General features: G+C 29.4%; 1 protein-coding gene and 1 pseudogene across 2 annotated transcripts in view; one reads left to right on the forward strand and one right to left on the reverse strand.

The window, feature by feature from the left end:
• The window catches only part of pcm (pacman), a 101,035-nt gene that overhangs the window by 40,541 nt on the left and 43,095 nt on the right, over positions 1–17,399 (forward strand). For both annotated transcript variants that reach the window (XM_067278735.1, XM_067278745.1), the window contains exons 10-15: positions 199–266; positions 5,318–5,413; positions 5,501–5,573; positions 8,318–8,426; positions 8,518–8,607; positions 13,442–13,598. In XM_067278735.1, the coding sequence (XP_067134836.1) occupies positions 199–266; positions 5,318–5,413; positions 5,501–5,573; positions 8,318–8,426; positions 8,518–8,607; positions 13,442–13,598 (593 nt within the window). The remainder of the gene's footprint in view (positions 1–198; positions 267–5,317; positions 5,414–5,500; positions 5,574–8,317; positions 8,427–8,517; positions 8,608–13,441; positions 13,599–17,399) is intronic.
• On the reverse strand, positions 14,877–16,725 carry LOC136982479 (neurofibromin pseudogene; annotated as a pseudogene).

Raw genomic sequence — 17,399 nt, forward strand, 5'->3', positions numbered from 1 at the left:
ATATTCTGTGTAGCTTAACTTTTTAAGAACTTGTATTTGTTTTATTTCAGAAATTTTTATGTAACAAGATAGTTAATTTTTGACATATAACTAATAACATAAATAATTATAACTACTTATTTGAAGAATAAAAAATATAATTTCATACTAAATTTTAAATTGTAAATGATTTTTATTTCACTTTTATATATTTAATAGGTTATATAAATGAAAATGGAAAACTTAATTTACAGAGATTTGAAAAATATTTAAAAGAATTATCACAGGTATATATATTGATTTATTAAAATTATTAAAACTATAAATAAAATTTAACCTTTATGTTAAATTTATTAAATTTATTTATAGTCAAGAAACCATTACTTTTAATGATATGTTTCTTAAGAACAGTCAAAATTACATTTATGTATAAATACAATATGATTATAATATAATTGACATTATGTTATAGAAAACTATTTCTAATCAGTTACCAAATAGCATTTTATAAGTTGAAAAATATTAATTTAAATACTTCTCACTTAATCTTCAAGGAAACAATAATTGTATTATTATTATAAATTATAATTGTCATATGTAATGTATGAAATATGCAATCAAAGTATAGGGTCACAAGTTTCTCATCCCAACAGACGATAATTTTTTTTATTTGGTTGTTTTTGAATGTCAGGATCTTGATAAACATACTACATATAATAAAAAATGTCATATGGGTGTATATAAAGGATGATTTATTTACACCATATATGTATCTCTATCACAATACAGGTACTCCTCACTTTACCACCGAGTTCTGTTCCGATGACTACGTCGTTAAGCGAATTTGTCGATAAGCGAGAAGCTTGCACCGGGAATACAGGATTGTTGTAAAATTATAAAACTTATGCAACAAACTTCAAATTTATTCATAAAAAAGACTATTATAGTACGCTATTAGCCTATTATAGTAGTATAAGACTATTATGGTACGCTTAGTGCGCATGTCACCCTGTGCCACTGACCGACGCTGAAGCTGAGAAAGGGGATTCCCCGAATTGCAGGTCGAAACTCGATTGGTCATAAGTGCGAGTGGTCGTTAAGCAGATAGGGCATAAAGTGAGGAGTACCTGTATTATTTAATACTTAGTGGATATTTCTTGTTATGGAAGACTTACAATTATCAGAGTTTTTACTTGAGGCAGATGAGTAGTCTCAAATAAAAGTTGACTCTTCCTGTAAAGATTGTTATGTTTCTGAGGTTATTGAAGAAGGACAAGATATGAAGATATTTTATTGTTTCTTCTGATTTGTGAATATTTTTACATTTATTATTTGAATTCTTATTTTTCTGTCAAGTAATAAATTTTATTATTATTTCTGCCAAATAGCTCTTGATCTGCAGTCTCTATTTGGCAAGGAAGCATCCTGTTTTTCATTGTAAATTGGAATTTAGAAATATTCATAGTTATAATTCAAAATTAAATTATTACAACAAAAAAAATTACAAAATAAGATTTTAAAGAATAAAGTGCTGAAAAGTGCAAATAATGTTATGAGGGCAGTTTTTTCAACCTCCAATGGTTCATGAAAAAAGACAAGTGTAAATAACAAAAAGAATTTATTACCAAAAGTTAGGTATGAACATGATTATTTTTCGACATAATCATTGATAATTAATTAATTAATTCTCTTTGTTATTTAAACTGCCTGAGAACAACGTGTGTAAATTACGTCAACAGTGCTTGCACAAATAAAATATTTCTTTTAATTTCTTTAATGCCTCCTTATCTGAAGTTTTTAATTGTGTTAATACAACTGTTGGCATGACATCCAAGCTAAGTATTTAGTATACCTAATAGAATGTTGATGCCAGTGAATTGAGCTTTAACAATGCTGTTTTGAAGATCATCATTAGTCTCAAACATCTGCCCTCCTAGCCATGTTTTCAATTCAGGAAAAAGGTGGAAGTCTTCACACATTAAAAAGTTCCATGCTGGGTGGAAGTCTGAAAGGTGGAAGTCTTCATCACCTTAAAAAACCCAGCATATAGCCTTGATTTGGCACCGAGTGACTTCCACCTCTTTCCTGAACAGAAAAAATGGCTAGGAGGGCAGAGGTTTGAGACTAATGATGATCTTCAAAACAATGTTATGGCCCATCTCAAGTTGGTACGGCTCATCTGGTGGCAATGTTCTATGAAGAGGGATGGAAAAGCTTGTCCACAGATATGACAAATACCTCAATCTTTACGGTGATTATGTTGAAAAGTAATCGTGTTCATAGCTAACTTTTGGTAGTAAATTCATTTTGTTATTTACTCTCGTGGACCATCAGAGGTTAAAAAAAACAGCCTACATATATATTAGTGAACTATTACAGTAAATTATGCCAACAAATAAATATTTTGCTGAAACAGAATGCTAACATAAATAACTAAATAACAAAATACTTTACTAAATAGTCAATTGAAATTAATGTTCTATGAATCAAATTTCTTTCATATATAAAATATTTTCAGAGATTTATATCCACATTCAATTCACATCCAATGATATTCATCATTGCTAAAATGATAGAAAGAATATCTGTGAGAACAACTGATATTTCCTTTTATATTTGTTAATAAATACAATAATAATCATGCATCAATTGAGATTTTATTTTTTTTTTTATAAATAAAAAAGTTATATACATATGTACTTATATACATGTGTCATATATTGTATTTATCTATATATTGACCTATTTTAAATTGTATATTGACATCTCAAGATAGGGATAGTTTTTAAGAATAATAATAATAATAATAATAAAGACACTGTGGGAATTTTTCTCAAAAATCAAGAAACATCAAGTAACTTGCAACATGCCATTAAATTTACACTCTGACCTACCTGGACATAGCTGGACATAAATAACATAGACACCATTAAGAAATCATGGTCCCAAAAGGCACTTCATGGCAGGTGTGCCTATGACCTAGCTCAGGACTATATTAATAAAATTGGTCAAACTATTGGTTAGCTAGGGATTACCTGTTTGGCAAGATGGGGGTTTATGGTTGCTATTCAAGATCAGATCATAAACACTGAAAACTACATAAAACACATTCTGTAGAATTAATCACTTGCAAATGACTCTTGCAAAAAATACTACATTCTGCCAGAAACAATATAACATATAATCTCTGGTTGCAAGCTCTTAGCACATACAAACTACAGTGGCCAGTATAATGAATGCCAGTTTGACGAAATTTTTGGTATAACGAATATGTCTTGAATTCCCCACCGATTTCTTATTCAACTTAGTGCAAAAATGTTTGTTTAATGAATATTATAATGCAAATTTCAGTTCAATATAATAAAAATTCTGTCCATTACGAAAGAATAGTTTCATTATAACAAATTTTTTTTTTTAATTTTATTTTTTGTTTTAAGGGATGTTATTTGTTTTTATGACCTGTGTTTTTGTAGGGGCAAAATCAAATGTCTATCCAGACTTTTCCTGTGAATTTAATGAAATAAATAAATGAATAAATCATTCATTATTAGTAAATGATGAATATTGACAGTCTGGCAAATTAATTTTAATCCTCTGTTATGGTTTTGTTTTGATGCTATTACTGTACAGTTTATTTCTTTTTAAGTTGATGAGAAAAATAGAGAAAAACAAAAAAACAGTTTTCTTTGGAAGAGAATATCAAAATATTATATAATATGCAAAAAGGAATTAAACAAAAAGATGTGCCTGACTGCCTGTTGGAATGCTGTGACACAGCATTCCAATAGGCAGTCAGGCACATATTGGATTTTTTGGAAAAAAACTTTGATTAAAGAAACAACACACACAAAAATTAGACTTCTTTTAGCAGAAGAAGAAAACAGTTTCAAACAGGAATAACAATTAGAGAGGCAGGAGTGAAACTAATCGGTACTACTACAAATCATTATTTTAGTTGTATACTCATAATAGTTTTCAATATTTTTTTTATTATAGATAAAACTTTATTCTATATTTAATATAATTTAAATTCTAAAAATGTGAAATTTGGTTCCATATACTAATAGATAAATAGCATTTTTAAAAACTTTCTTACTATAAAATGTAAGAGATTTTATTATTATTATTATTAACAATAAATTTCTTTTATCCTAGCATTTTTTACTGTATTTCAATGTAATGAAAATAGTTTGATGGTTTCCTCAATTTCATAATACTGACATTTCACTGTATAAGCATAATCAAATACCAAATACAGTACACCAAGAACTTGCACAAAAACAGATTATTAGACACCTAGATATACCAAAATGACACATACAAAATATGCTATGATAGCCATATCAAATAAAATAATTCATCACAATAGATCTGACATCCCTTTCATTGACAAATGCAATAGGATTGCTTATGTAATGGAATTTCCATTCCAAACACTCATAACGTGAGAAATGCTTACTGAAAAAAAATGAACAAAGTCCACTACTCATCTAAGAAATAAAGCAACTGTGGAGGATGGATAAGCTGTTTATTGTCTATTGTCTTCTCTTCCACTGGTGTCATGCCATATATACTACATAAAAATTTAGAAATGTTAAATCTTAATAAAGGCATACATATGACACTGCAGAAAGAATATTGAACACATGTCACATTGTGAGGAAGTTTCTAGACATGGACACACACCAATAACACAGTAGCTTATTTGAGTGCTATACAATAATTTTCAATAATAATAAGTTAACTGTTAGTTAGAATTAATAATAAATTATTATTACAGTAGAGCATCATTTATCTGAATCAATTGGGGACTGGGGTTGTTCGGATAACCGATTGTCTTGTCTTGTCTAGTGGTTAATATGGAGATTTCAGCCTCGTTAGCTATGTTCTTTGAGTAGCCACTGCCTGGTGGTTAGTTTAGGCAACTTGTTTGCCGGATGTACTGAATAACCGATTATGTACGAAAAAAATATATTAACCTATCCCATGTTGAAATTTTTTTTAGTTGCATGTCACTTCGCGTTGAATTTTCGTCAATTTTAAGCCTAACGAAAATTTTTATAATAATAATTGTGGCTATTGTATCGTTAAAAATTATTTCTTTATTTTATACAAACAAAATAAATATATTGAAAAATATAAAAACAAACAAAATTGTACTTTAGAAGTTAATCTATTATCAAAAACGTTTGATTCGGCACGACACAGTCCGACTGGAAAGCTTTCGGTTGATCGGCTTTTGGATAAATGACACTCTGCTGCATTTCTAAGTTTTAAGTAATAATAATTCTTTGATATAATATTTTTTTAAATTTTAATTTTTTATGATTATTTATAGCATGACTATGAAAAGTTCAATGATACTTATGCTGATTTGAAATATTGGGAAGGAAAAACTGGGAGAAAATTAGATTCTGATGAAAGAATTGACAAGGTGAATTTCATAATGAACTTTAAATTGAGCATGTTTAAATTTTATATTTTCAATCATTTAATTAAATTTATTTTTATTTTTATTTAGAAATCAATGGATTTTCTCAGTTGTCTAGATAAATTGAATGATAAAATGGATTCTCTTAGTGTAGAAGAGAATAGTATGTAGAAAATAATTTACTAAATTTAATAAAATATATTGTTAAAATTTTATAACTGGCTTTAAAATAATGTTAATAAAATATTTTTAGTTAATTAGTATAATTATTTTATTTTTATGATTACAGAAAATATCATTACTTTCTGTAAAAAATTTTAATACTTTCTGTATTTCTGAAGTCTATATAATAATCTATCTTTGTATGTCTAATATCATTTATGGAAAATAGTTGGTATGTGGAATATACAGATACAAGTAGTGAAATTATAAAGTATTTCTATTCAATGTTATCTAGAAGGATATTTAGCAGTCCAAGTGTAATTAAATTTGGTATGGTGACATTTTAGGATATGTGGAAGACATTCCATTAAAAAAAAGTTAGTACCCAAACTTATTACTATGGCACTTTTAATGTCACAAGTTATGTGATCTCAATCTGCATGACACTTAAAAAGCATGGTTTATTGAGGACAAATTTGGCAGTTTTAAAAGTCAATATCACACTGCATGCGAGAATAATCATGAAGGATCAATTACATCACCTGTTGAGCACACTGTTCATTGTCTTCAGATTTTACTCCATCAGTATGGAACCACATAATAACCCCTGTATCACTAAGGCCTCTTTGTTTTGTACAAATAAAATGTTTGTTGTTTACACTGATGAAATTGTCATAATGTTTTGGTACTAACTTTTTAAGGAAATACATACTGTCTATCTTAAAATGTTACCAGATTTGGTTGCATTTGGCCAGCTAAATTCATTTGAACTTGGTTATAATGAACATGGATGTAACAAGTTTACAGTTATAATGAGCAAAACACTATAACAGTTTTAATTTACACATATTTCTAGACATTTTCTTATGGTTATAATGTGTGTACTTCATTGATATATTGAGCAAAGTTTCAGTAACTATATAACACGAACATTCTTAATTGTTCAAGTACTAGAAAATGCAGTACTGAATTCTTGGAATAGATAAAAATGATGGATAATTAGTTTTACAGTCTGCACTCTCAGACATTCATACATTAGTTTATGCTGGGGCAGATTACAGGCCTATTCATCAAAACTTTTTTTTTGGAGATTGTCCCCCCCTCTTTCTTGATTAGCTTCTGACCTACTCTGCCAATTTATCTAATCATCACTGTGATTGTAAAATTGCCATATACTTAGTTAGAAACAAACCCTTATATGAGAAGGATGTCTATGAAGAAAAGAAAATGTATCTCAGTTTACAAAAAAGTAAAAATTATTTGCAATTTAGAACATGGTGCTACAAATGTTGAAGTGTATAAAGTTTTCTTTATCATCTTTGACAGTATTGACATTATTGAAAAATAAAGCAATCATGAATTTTAATATTTGTAGATAAAAAGACTGACTGAAATCGGACATATTATTAATTAGTATTATCTTAAAGATATGAAAAAATAGATTGTTTAATATTAATTATATTGTAGTTTATATAACTATTAATAAATATAGTATAATGTAATTATTTTTTTAAAAATCAACTTGTTTAGAATTAAAAATTAAAAAATACAGGGTGATTCAAAAGTCACAGAAATTTTTAAAAATTAATAACTCACAAACTATTTACAGTAAGATGATGCGGTTTTCACAGAAATGCTTAGAAAGAAGTGGAATTTCTTGTGTAATAAAAATTTTAGTACCAAAGTAGTTACATTTCTTGTCATAGATGGCACTGTAAGAAACTGAAAGCATTTGTAAATTTGTTAAAATAAGAATAAAAAAATAAAAATGTTCTTAGTGTAAGCTCTAGTAACAACTACACAAATTATGTAATCTTATTGAGTACTATCTATGGCAAGAAATGTAACTATTTTGGTACTAAAATTTTTATTACACAAAAAAATCCCACTTCTTTCTATGCATTTCTGTGAAAACCACATCATCTTACTGTAAACAGTTTGCGAGTTATTAATTTTTTAAAATTCTGTGCCTTTTGAATCACTGTAGATTTCTCTAATTATTGGTAACATAGCTACAAATTTTGCCACCTGCAGGGCAACCCTACATGTTTGCACCTGATGTAGCTGCCCATTCCCCCCCCTAGTTATGTCACTGCTCTTCATGAATATAACAAGTAATGGATATAACAAGTAAATCTTGCTTGTTATAACCAAGTTTGACTATCTCTCCAAACTGTGTTGAATAGATATACTTTAATTATGATCACCCAGCTCTTTAAAATTGTATATAAACAATACATTATTCAATTAAAAATTGTAGATTTTATCGATACTTTTATGTGAAATATGTAAATTTTAAAGTACACATAATTATAAGTCATATAAGTTTTTCATGCTATCAAAAAAAGACTACTCTCTTTAGAGAAGTTTTAATGAACAATAATTGTTCATTAAACAGTTCTATATAGGCTCAGTTACTGAATCATTGAGTATCTGTTTAAGAAATTAATTGCACAATGAACATAGTTCTCTGGAGACAAGTTGATACTGGAATATTTGTTTACTATAACATAATTCTAATATTGATATTTATATTCTTAAATTTTTTAATGAAAACATAACCAACTTATAACATTATATCATGTGTTTACTGTACTTTACTGAAATATTTTATATTTTAAATTTAGGTGTACAAAACTGAGCTATTGCTATATGAACAATATAAAATTAAAAATTTATATTATTAAATGTTAAAATTGTTATAAATTATACATTTTAAGAAAGAATAAAAATTATATGTTGCAGATACATCAGATGACAATAGTGATAGTAGCGAAGAATTATTTGAATTAGAATTTCAGCAGCATAAGCGAAATTATTATATGAATAAATTAGATTACGAAAATGTTACTATGTAAGTTTCATTTTATCATTAAAAATTAAGTTAAAAATTTTTCAGTAAAATTTTATTAATCAAATATATATATATATATAAAATTTTTTAGAGATGTGTTAAAAGAACAAGCATATTGTTATGTACAAGCCATTCAGTGGAATCTTCATTATTATTATAATAGTGTAATTTCTTGGAGTTGGTAAGTATCTCAAAAGAATTAAAATGCTTTATAATGTAAAAAACATCAATAATAAAATAAAATGAACTATGATCATAAACAAAATAATCATATATTGTGATTATAATATGATGGTAAAATGCAATACAATATAAATTATGATTGCCATATATTATCATAATCATTTTAAAAATAATAACAAATAGTATCAAATTAAAATTAAATTCAGATTTTTTTAATGATGATAAAAAATGAATTTATATTACAAAGTTATAAAGTTAAAAATAAAATGTTTGATCTAAATATTAGAGAGAACATTTTCTCCCTTGTGTGCAATTTTTGATGAAGAACATGTGATAAGCTAAGATCTATCATCATCATACTTATGAAATCTGTCTTACAGCTTTTATTTACCACTATTATTAAAGTTAAAAGTTTATTACAAAAACCATTACATACTTTTTAAATTAAAAATAATAATAATAATAACTCTCCCGGTGGTCACCACCTGATCATGTGGGAGAGCCCAGTAATTTTACTGATCCATAGGGCAATGCAGGCTGGAACACAAGCTCCTGGTAGGGACACCCATGCCAGTAAGGTGTATGGGGAGAAATGAAGCTAAGAGTGACCACACATTCTGTGGAGATATTTATCATGGTAGTAACCAGAACTAAGTATGATACTGGCTCGGACGTCACCTGGGTTAACAAGGTTTGCATTTGTAGGTTAGGCAGTGGCTCATGTTTGAAAAATAGGTTACAATCTCCCTTGGTTACCGGTGACAAAAGCAGCACTGGCCCAAGCATCGCTACTTCAATGCTCTCAACAGATGTGAGGAACCAACCTAGCCTTGGTGTTTCTGTAGCAATGCATCCACAGACCACAAAGGCTCGAAAACCATGCCAACGGTTGAAATGGACAATAGAAATGAACGAGTTTATCATCCATACTTACTACACTATCACAAAACTCGAAACAAACATGACAGCATACAGACAACAACTACACCATAGATTCACACAACAATATCCTCACCTCACTGTCACCGAACAAAGGGTTGTTGATTAAAAAAGAACAATTATACACAACAACCTTATCCCACAAACAACAGGTTGCTGATCAAATACATCAACAGACAGAAACATCTAACATTAATTAAGATCATGTAACCAGTCAGAATACCAGCAACAAGCATTGATAATAACACACGTACAACAACTACCACTAATGATATCACAGACACTTCCTCATTCATCACTGATAACATAGACGTAGATTTAGTTAATACACTCTCACTTATATTTCAGGAAAAACACTAAATTATGTAAACACTCACTACCACACTACATTCATTCAATTTCTACACTCTCAGACACTCATACATTAGTTTATGCTGGGGCAGTCACAGTAGTGACACACCATGGACTGAAAGTACAATCACAGACAAATACACAGAAAACAGAATTCTATCACAAGTCTGCCTAGCAGAGTAGAGTAGAAATACAAATAAATGACATTAGACAGCAATTAGGCAGGCTGACAAAATACACTAAAAGCAACATAACACCTAAATTAAGGAAACAGCTGAAAAACATTTTCAAGAAAATAAAAACCCACACAAAACATGAACATCACAACATACACATTACAGAATACATTGACACACTAAAACAAAAACTCACAGCCAAAGCACGTAGACTCAAATGATACAAAACATGTTCACTACAAAAACAACAAAATAAATTATTCACAAACAATGAAAAACTTTTCTGCAGGCAAATCAGTACCAAAACAAACACTGATATACAGCACAGTGGCACACCAACAGAAGAAGAACTCACAACATATTGGTCTTCTCTTTGGTCCAGTGCTGTCGCGCACAATGCTGATGCAGGCTGGATCGAGGAGGAGAACAGAAACTTGCACAAGATACCAACTATGCCCTGTGCTGAAATAAACATACGTGATTTCCAATACACTGTTAACAGAACACACAACTGGAAGACACCTGGTGTAGACAACATTCACAATTTCTGGTACAAAAAGTTTACATCACTGCACCAGGAACTAGCCAAACACCTAACACACATCATCATCAATCCACAAGACATGCCAAATTTTCTTACTCAGGGCATCACCTACATGAAACCTAAAAACAACAATACCACAGACCCCACACAATACAGACCAATTACATGTCTTCCAACACTCTACAAATTATTGACATCCTGTATCGCAAACAAAATATACAAACATGTTGAAGAACACAACATTCTTACGGAACAACAAAAAGGTTGCCATAGAAATCACAGAGGATGCAAAGAATTGTTACTCATAGATTCAGTCATTCTACGGCAGGCACACAAACAACACAGAAACATATACATGGCATATATAGACTACAGAAAAGCATTCAACAGTGTTCCACACAGTTGGCTGCTACATGTTCTACACATGTACAGAATACATCCATCACTCATTGCATTCTACCAAAACACTATGCAGCACTATGCAGAACAACACTACATCTCAGGGTTAGTAACATTTCCATACAAACAAACCAAATATTCATTAGGTGAGGAATTTTTCAAGGAGATTCCTTGAGTCTTCTTTGGTTCTGCCTAGCCCTGAACCCATTATCCAACATGTTAAACAACACACAATATGGTTACAATATCAGACATGAAAAACAATACAGTTTACACTGTCACATCTCATGGACATGGACAACATAAAACTTTATGCATCCACACAAAAACGACTTCATCTACGCCTACAAATCACACATTCATACACCAAGGACATACAAATGGAGTTTGGCCTAGACAAATGCAAAACACTTCACATAGAAAAAGGAATCCTGAAGAAAGAAGATTTTGCACTTGGAAATGGGGACATTATTGAATCCGTGGAAGAGGGTGAGTTCTACAAGTATTTAGGATTCCAACAGGTCAAAGTAACAAAACATGCACAAATAAAGCAAAGATTAATTAAAGAATACCAAAGTAGGTTAAAAGCTATTCTCAGAACAGAGTTAAATGCAAAACACACAGCTAAAGCAATAAACACATATGTCATTCCAGTACTCACATATTCTTTTGGAGTTATACAGTGGACGCACACAGATCTTGAGCAATTCCAAAGGAAAACAAGAACAACACTTACTAAGCATAAACAACATTACCCTAAATCTGCTATAGAAAGACTAACCCTTCCACGTAAAGATGGCAGACGTGGCCTGATTGACATAGTTAACCTTCACTACAAACAAATATGGACATTGCGAGAGTTTTTCCACAAAAAGCAAGAAACATCACAGTTACATAAAGCATTAACTCTAGCAGTCTCGAATAACACACCATTAAATTTACACTCACAATATATGGACACAACACAACATATAAAAAGCATAGACATTGTTAAGCAATTGTGGGCTCAAAAGGCACTCCATGGCAGGCATCCTTACAACCTGGCCCAGGATTTTGTGACAAAACTGTGTCAGAGGCATCCCTGAGCTGGTTAGCTCAGGGATGGAAGATTAATGATTGCCATACAGGATCAGGTCATAAATACTAAAAACTACTGAAAAACATAGTTAAAGATACAACACTCACAAATGACACATGCAGACAATGTCATATCATGCCAGAAACTATACAATACATCGCTTTTGGTTGCAAGCTCTTGGCACAGACAGATTATTTACACAGACATAATCAAGTAGCAAATATAATACACCAAGAGCTTGCAAAGAAACACAAATTAGCAGACATCCACGAACCATACTACAAATACATTCCACAGACAGTATTGGAAAACAACACGCACAAAATGTACTACGACAGAGCCATAATCACAGATAAAACAATTTACCACAACAGACCAGACATCACACTCATTGACAAACACAATAAAATCACATACATTATAGACATATCCATTCCAAACACTCACAATATACAAAACGCATGCACTGAAAAAATTAGCAAGTACACAGAACTCGCCCAGGAAATAAGGCATCTGTGGAGGATGGATAGGGTGCTTATAGTACCTGTTGTTCTCTCCTCTACAGGTGTCATACCACACACACTACACAAAAGCCTGGGCACATTAGCAATTGAATAGAAACACATACATCACTCTACAGAAGGCCACTATATTGAATACATGTCATATTGTGAGGAAATTCCTGAATACAGACACACACTGATACACTTCTTTAATTTTTGTTTTGGTTACTATGCCTTGACTTTGGTCTAGCGTAGTACACAGCCACCAGTGTTAACCGAGTATATCTCACATAACCCAACACAACAATAATAATATAGAAGTTCAGTATTAAAGAAAATGAATTGACAAGAAATTACTTGAAATATGCTCAGCTGTATTTAGATTTGAAAAGATACTTCACACATCTCAATTATAATAATTATTATTGAAAAATCATATTATAAAGCAGACTGAAATTAGAAATCAAAGATCTTATATTATTAAAAAATGTTTGTATTACTATCTGTTTCATTTTCAACTCTTATTGAGAAAATTTGTGAAAACAGATTCTTCAAGTATAGATTATAAAAGATTATTTTTATTAACATATATTGAAAATTTGAAGCGAGACCTATATGTAATAGATGTAATAGGTCTCTCTTCAAATTTGTAAATTTTTTAGTTTTTATGAAATCTGACTACTAAAATAATTTGTGATATTATGAAAGGCAATATGTCATTACCAAAACAATTCAAAAAAGATGAAATACTTTATCAAAAGATCACATTTTTTATTATGAAATAGAACAATTTGAAGTAATTAAAAATAATAATTAAATTCATATTTTATTTAAACTTGTAGGTTCTATCCTCATCACTATGCACCTTACATATCTGATATTAAAGAATTTTGTGATTTAGAATTACATTTTGAAAAAGGTAAACCATTTTTACCTTTCCAACAGTTATTATCAGTGCTACCTGCTGCATGCAAGAACCTACTTCCACTTCCTTACCAGGTAATTTTCTTATTTTCCTTAATTTTAGAATTTTTTAAAACAAATTAAAAATTAAAGTGATATTATTTTACATACTAGTATTTTTTAATAGTATTTATAGTATTTTACTCAATTATTTTCAAGTATATTTTATCCATTTATAACAGTGGTTCCCAGATTTTTTTGTCATGATCCAATTTTCACTATCCCAACATTAAATCTATACTTGATTTATTCAATTATTTTTTAAACAGTAAATTTGATTATAGATACAGTTATTTTGACTGTAAACTAAAAATATTTTATAAAACTTTATTACTTATTAATTGCAAATTAGATTATATTTAAAGAAAGTTTAATGTTAATATTATATTTTAATATTAATTAAATAAACTTTTATAATATTTTCCAGTTGGTCAGTTGTGTGGATACTAGAAAAATTGTATGTCTTTATATTCTTACCAGACAAATGTCTTTTTCTTTGAAGAGAAAACTGTATTCTGATAATGAAAGAACTTACAGAAATAATAATACAATTTATTCAAATTAGTTGATTTAATTACAGTCAAACTTCTATATAATGAAATTGCTAATTCCTGAAAAAAAATTGCTATAAAGAAATTTCGTTATACAAAAATTACATTTTTCGGTAAATAAAGGATTATTTTAACAAAATTTTTTCATTATTTTATGTAATTTAAATTTATATAATTGTAACATTCAGTAATAACATAATATAAACATACAAACATACTTTTAGTTTTAAACAAGTTTACATTTTTGTGTTAAAATATGCACAACTTAGTTTAACTACATTTTCGTAAAAATTTATAATTTTTTGTTGCACAGAACGATTAAAAAATGTTCTCTCTTTGTAATATGCTTCACACTTATTAAGAGCATTAAAACTGCTTCATCTACATCAGCATAAATTCAGGTTTCAGCATGTTTTCCTGTAGATCTCGCATCATCAGCTAATTTCAAAATTGATTTGTGATTTGTTATTATGGTTGATAAACTACTCACAGGAATTCCAAACTATGCTATAATGGTTTTTTTTTTAAGCCTTTATCAACTTTCTGAAACACATTAATTTTTTTTAATAATGCTTAAACACTGTAGGGACTGTCCATAAATTACATCCAGATTTTTCTTGAAATTTTTACTTTCTTTCCTCATTGTCTCAGTTTTTCCAAGTTTCCATAACCCTCTTCAGACATCTAAACATCTAACAAAAATTCAACCCCTTCAAAACCTTTATAACTTTATGATTAATAAAATGTATAAACTGTGTAAAGTTTAATGGAATAAAACAGATGTCCATTGAAGTTCAACTTCTCCCTTCTCCTTGTCGGACTCTTTATCTAACTTCTTATAACCTCCCTCTCTTTCTTCCAGTGTGGATGTCATTTGTGGACAGCCCTATATTAACAGTTCTTTATATTCTAAATGTACAACTTATTAAATAAAATAAAATCTCACTAATCTCAAAAATTAGTTCAGCAGCAGCAGTTCAGTTGTTGTCAAAATTATCATCTTTCTAATGTTTTCAACATTTGTTCATTGTAAATCATTTATCTGTCAATAATGGCATTTGGACCTAATTCTCTCTCTCTCTCTTTTTTTTACAACCAGTAGCCATGTGGGAGAAAATTACATGGGGTTTTGAAAACTAACTATCAGTATTTCTCACACATGGGCTTACAGAATGATACCTGAAATTGAACCTAAATTTGAACTTAACTCAGATGGAATAATCGACCTTAAATAATTAATGGTTCTTACAAATTTAAAAAAAATTGTTATATACAAATTTAACTTTGTTATTTAGAAGCAATTTTACATATTTTTGGCTGAAAGAGCAGTGTACAATACAAAAATTCATTATACAAAGAAATTTGCTATATAGAAGTTTGTAATATGGAAGTTTGACTGTATATACAAATGGTTTTCCATGAACAAGAAAACTGTTGTGGAAGTTATGAAACAATAAAACTTAATGGGAGAAGAATGTTAGTAGTCAATTAATCAGGCATTACTAGTCAGCACTGATATTGTCACTTGAAACAAAATTTGTTGCATTAGGTTTGAATTCTTTATTATGAATCGTTTCAGGTTTTTTTTTTATATTCTTGGCAGAAAGTCAATGATGATAAATTCAAAATTATTTTTTTATGACACCATAAAAAATTGACAGTCCCATTTGCAGTTGGGACCTCATGTTTGGGAACCATCTATAAGATGAGTATTTTGAATTTTGATTTTTTTAAAATTTAATGAAATTTGTTTTCCTTCACTTTATACAAAATTTCCCAAAGAAGAAAACATGAATGAAATACAATTATGAACCAAATAATGAAAATAATAAAATAAATAAATACATAAGCAAAAATTAAAGTTATAGAGTAAAGAGAACATTTTATTAACATAATAATAGATGACAAATGTCCAATCATTGTAACTAATTGCACTAACTGTTCATAACGATCAGCCAACACTGTTTCTGCTAACATATCAAATTCTGTTCCTTGTTGTAAAATTTTTGTTAGTACTTCCATAAAAGCAGCTCTAGTTTGTAAATCTTTATGATAACCCAGACCTATGGAATGTATCAATCCACTATCAATATTTGCACTAAGAAGATTTGACATTGCTTGTATTGTACATGTCCTTAGTTCACTAAGTTTAGATGACTGTACATGATGTTTTGCAACATTCTTATCTTCAGGAGTTTCACTACATTCATTGAGCAAATTCATAAATAATGTGAAATATTTTAAAAATAATTGTGATTTAGCTTCCAATAGATCTCCTCTGTCACTCTCTTCAGGTTGAAGAGGTAATCCTCTTAGCAGAGCAGCAACAGCTTGCATACATGCCTGATCTAAATCTCTGGTAAGAGCTGTTACATCACCAGAACCAGGTGGTGCAATCTGATGGCTGTTTCCCATCACCCAATCTGTTAAATATTCAACCATTTTGTTGTGAAACTTCATTTCTTGACGGAATGCTAAGTCATCTCTCCTTGACATTATAGCTTCTACTAGCTGACAAAGTTTTGTCTTAATATGAATAGCATGAACTGTAGTATCTAAATGCCTAACATATCTCACAATTGCAAGCATCATGCCTTCAATATTAGTAACCCCTAAATCAGTGATTCTCGAAGTGGGGGTCGCGACCCCCAAGGGGGTCGTGAAAAATATTTGGGGGGTCGCTGAAAAATTGATGCCAGATCAATTTTTTCAAATATTTTATAAATTTACTATGGATTCATGTTTAGAAATAATAGAAATAAAAAATATATAAAATAATTTTTACTTAAATAAATTGCACATATAAATAATAAAAATAATATAAATATTTAAATACGAGCCTACCCCCTCCCTCCGGGATGTTTTTTGACACATACTTATTCTTCGGGGGTCCTTTGAAATTTTTAAGTGCAGAAGGGGGGTTGCGGTCCAAAAAGTTTGAGAAACACTGCCCTAAATGTTCTGTTGTATGATCAACTTTATTAGATGACAAATGTCAATGAAATTGATGAAGCAAAAATATTTTTCAAAATTTCCAAATTTTGAATATTAGTAAATGTGAGTAGAAACAAGTAATATAAAAAAAAATTTTTTTAAAGTCAATTCCTACTTAGGTCAACAAAGAAAAATTTTATTTTAGTTACTTTTTATTAAATAATTACAATTAATATAAATATGTATATACATATGACAGAATCACAATATTAAGTGGCAAAATAGAAAGAGAAATCGGAATTGAACGCAAAGCATAAAATTTCTTCAATTTTATTTTTTGAGAAAAATCCTT

The sequence above is a fragment of the Centruroides vittatus genome, unplaced genomic scaffold (genome assembly GCF_030686945.1).
Source record: "Centruroides vittatus isolate TY-2023 unplaced genomic scaffold, ASM3068694v2 contig_1168, whole genome shotgun sequence".
Taxonomy (NCBI): Eukaryota; Metazoa; Arthropoda; class Arachnida; order Scorpiones; family Buthidae; genus Centruroides; species Centruroides vittatus.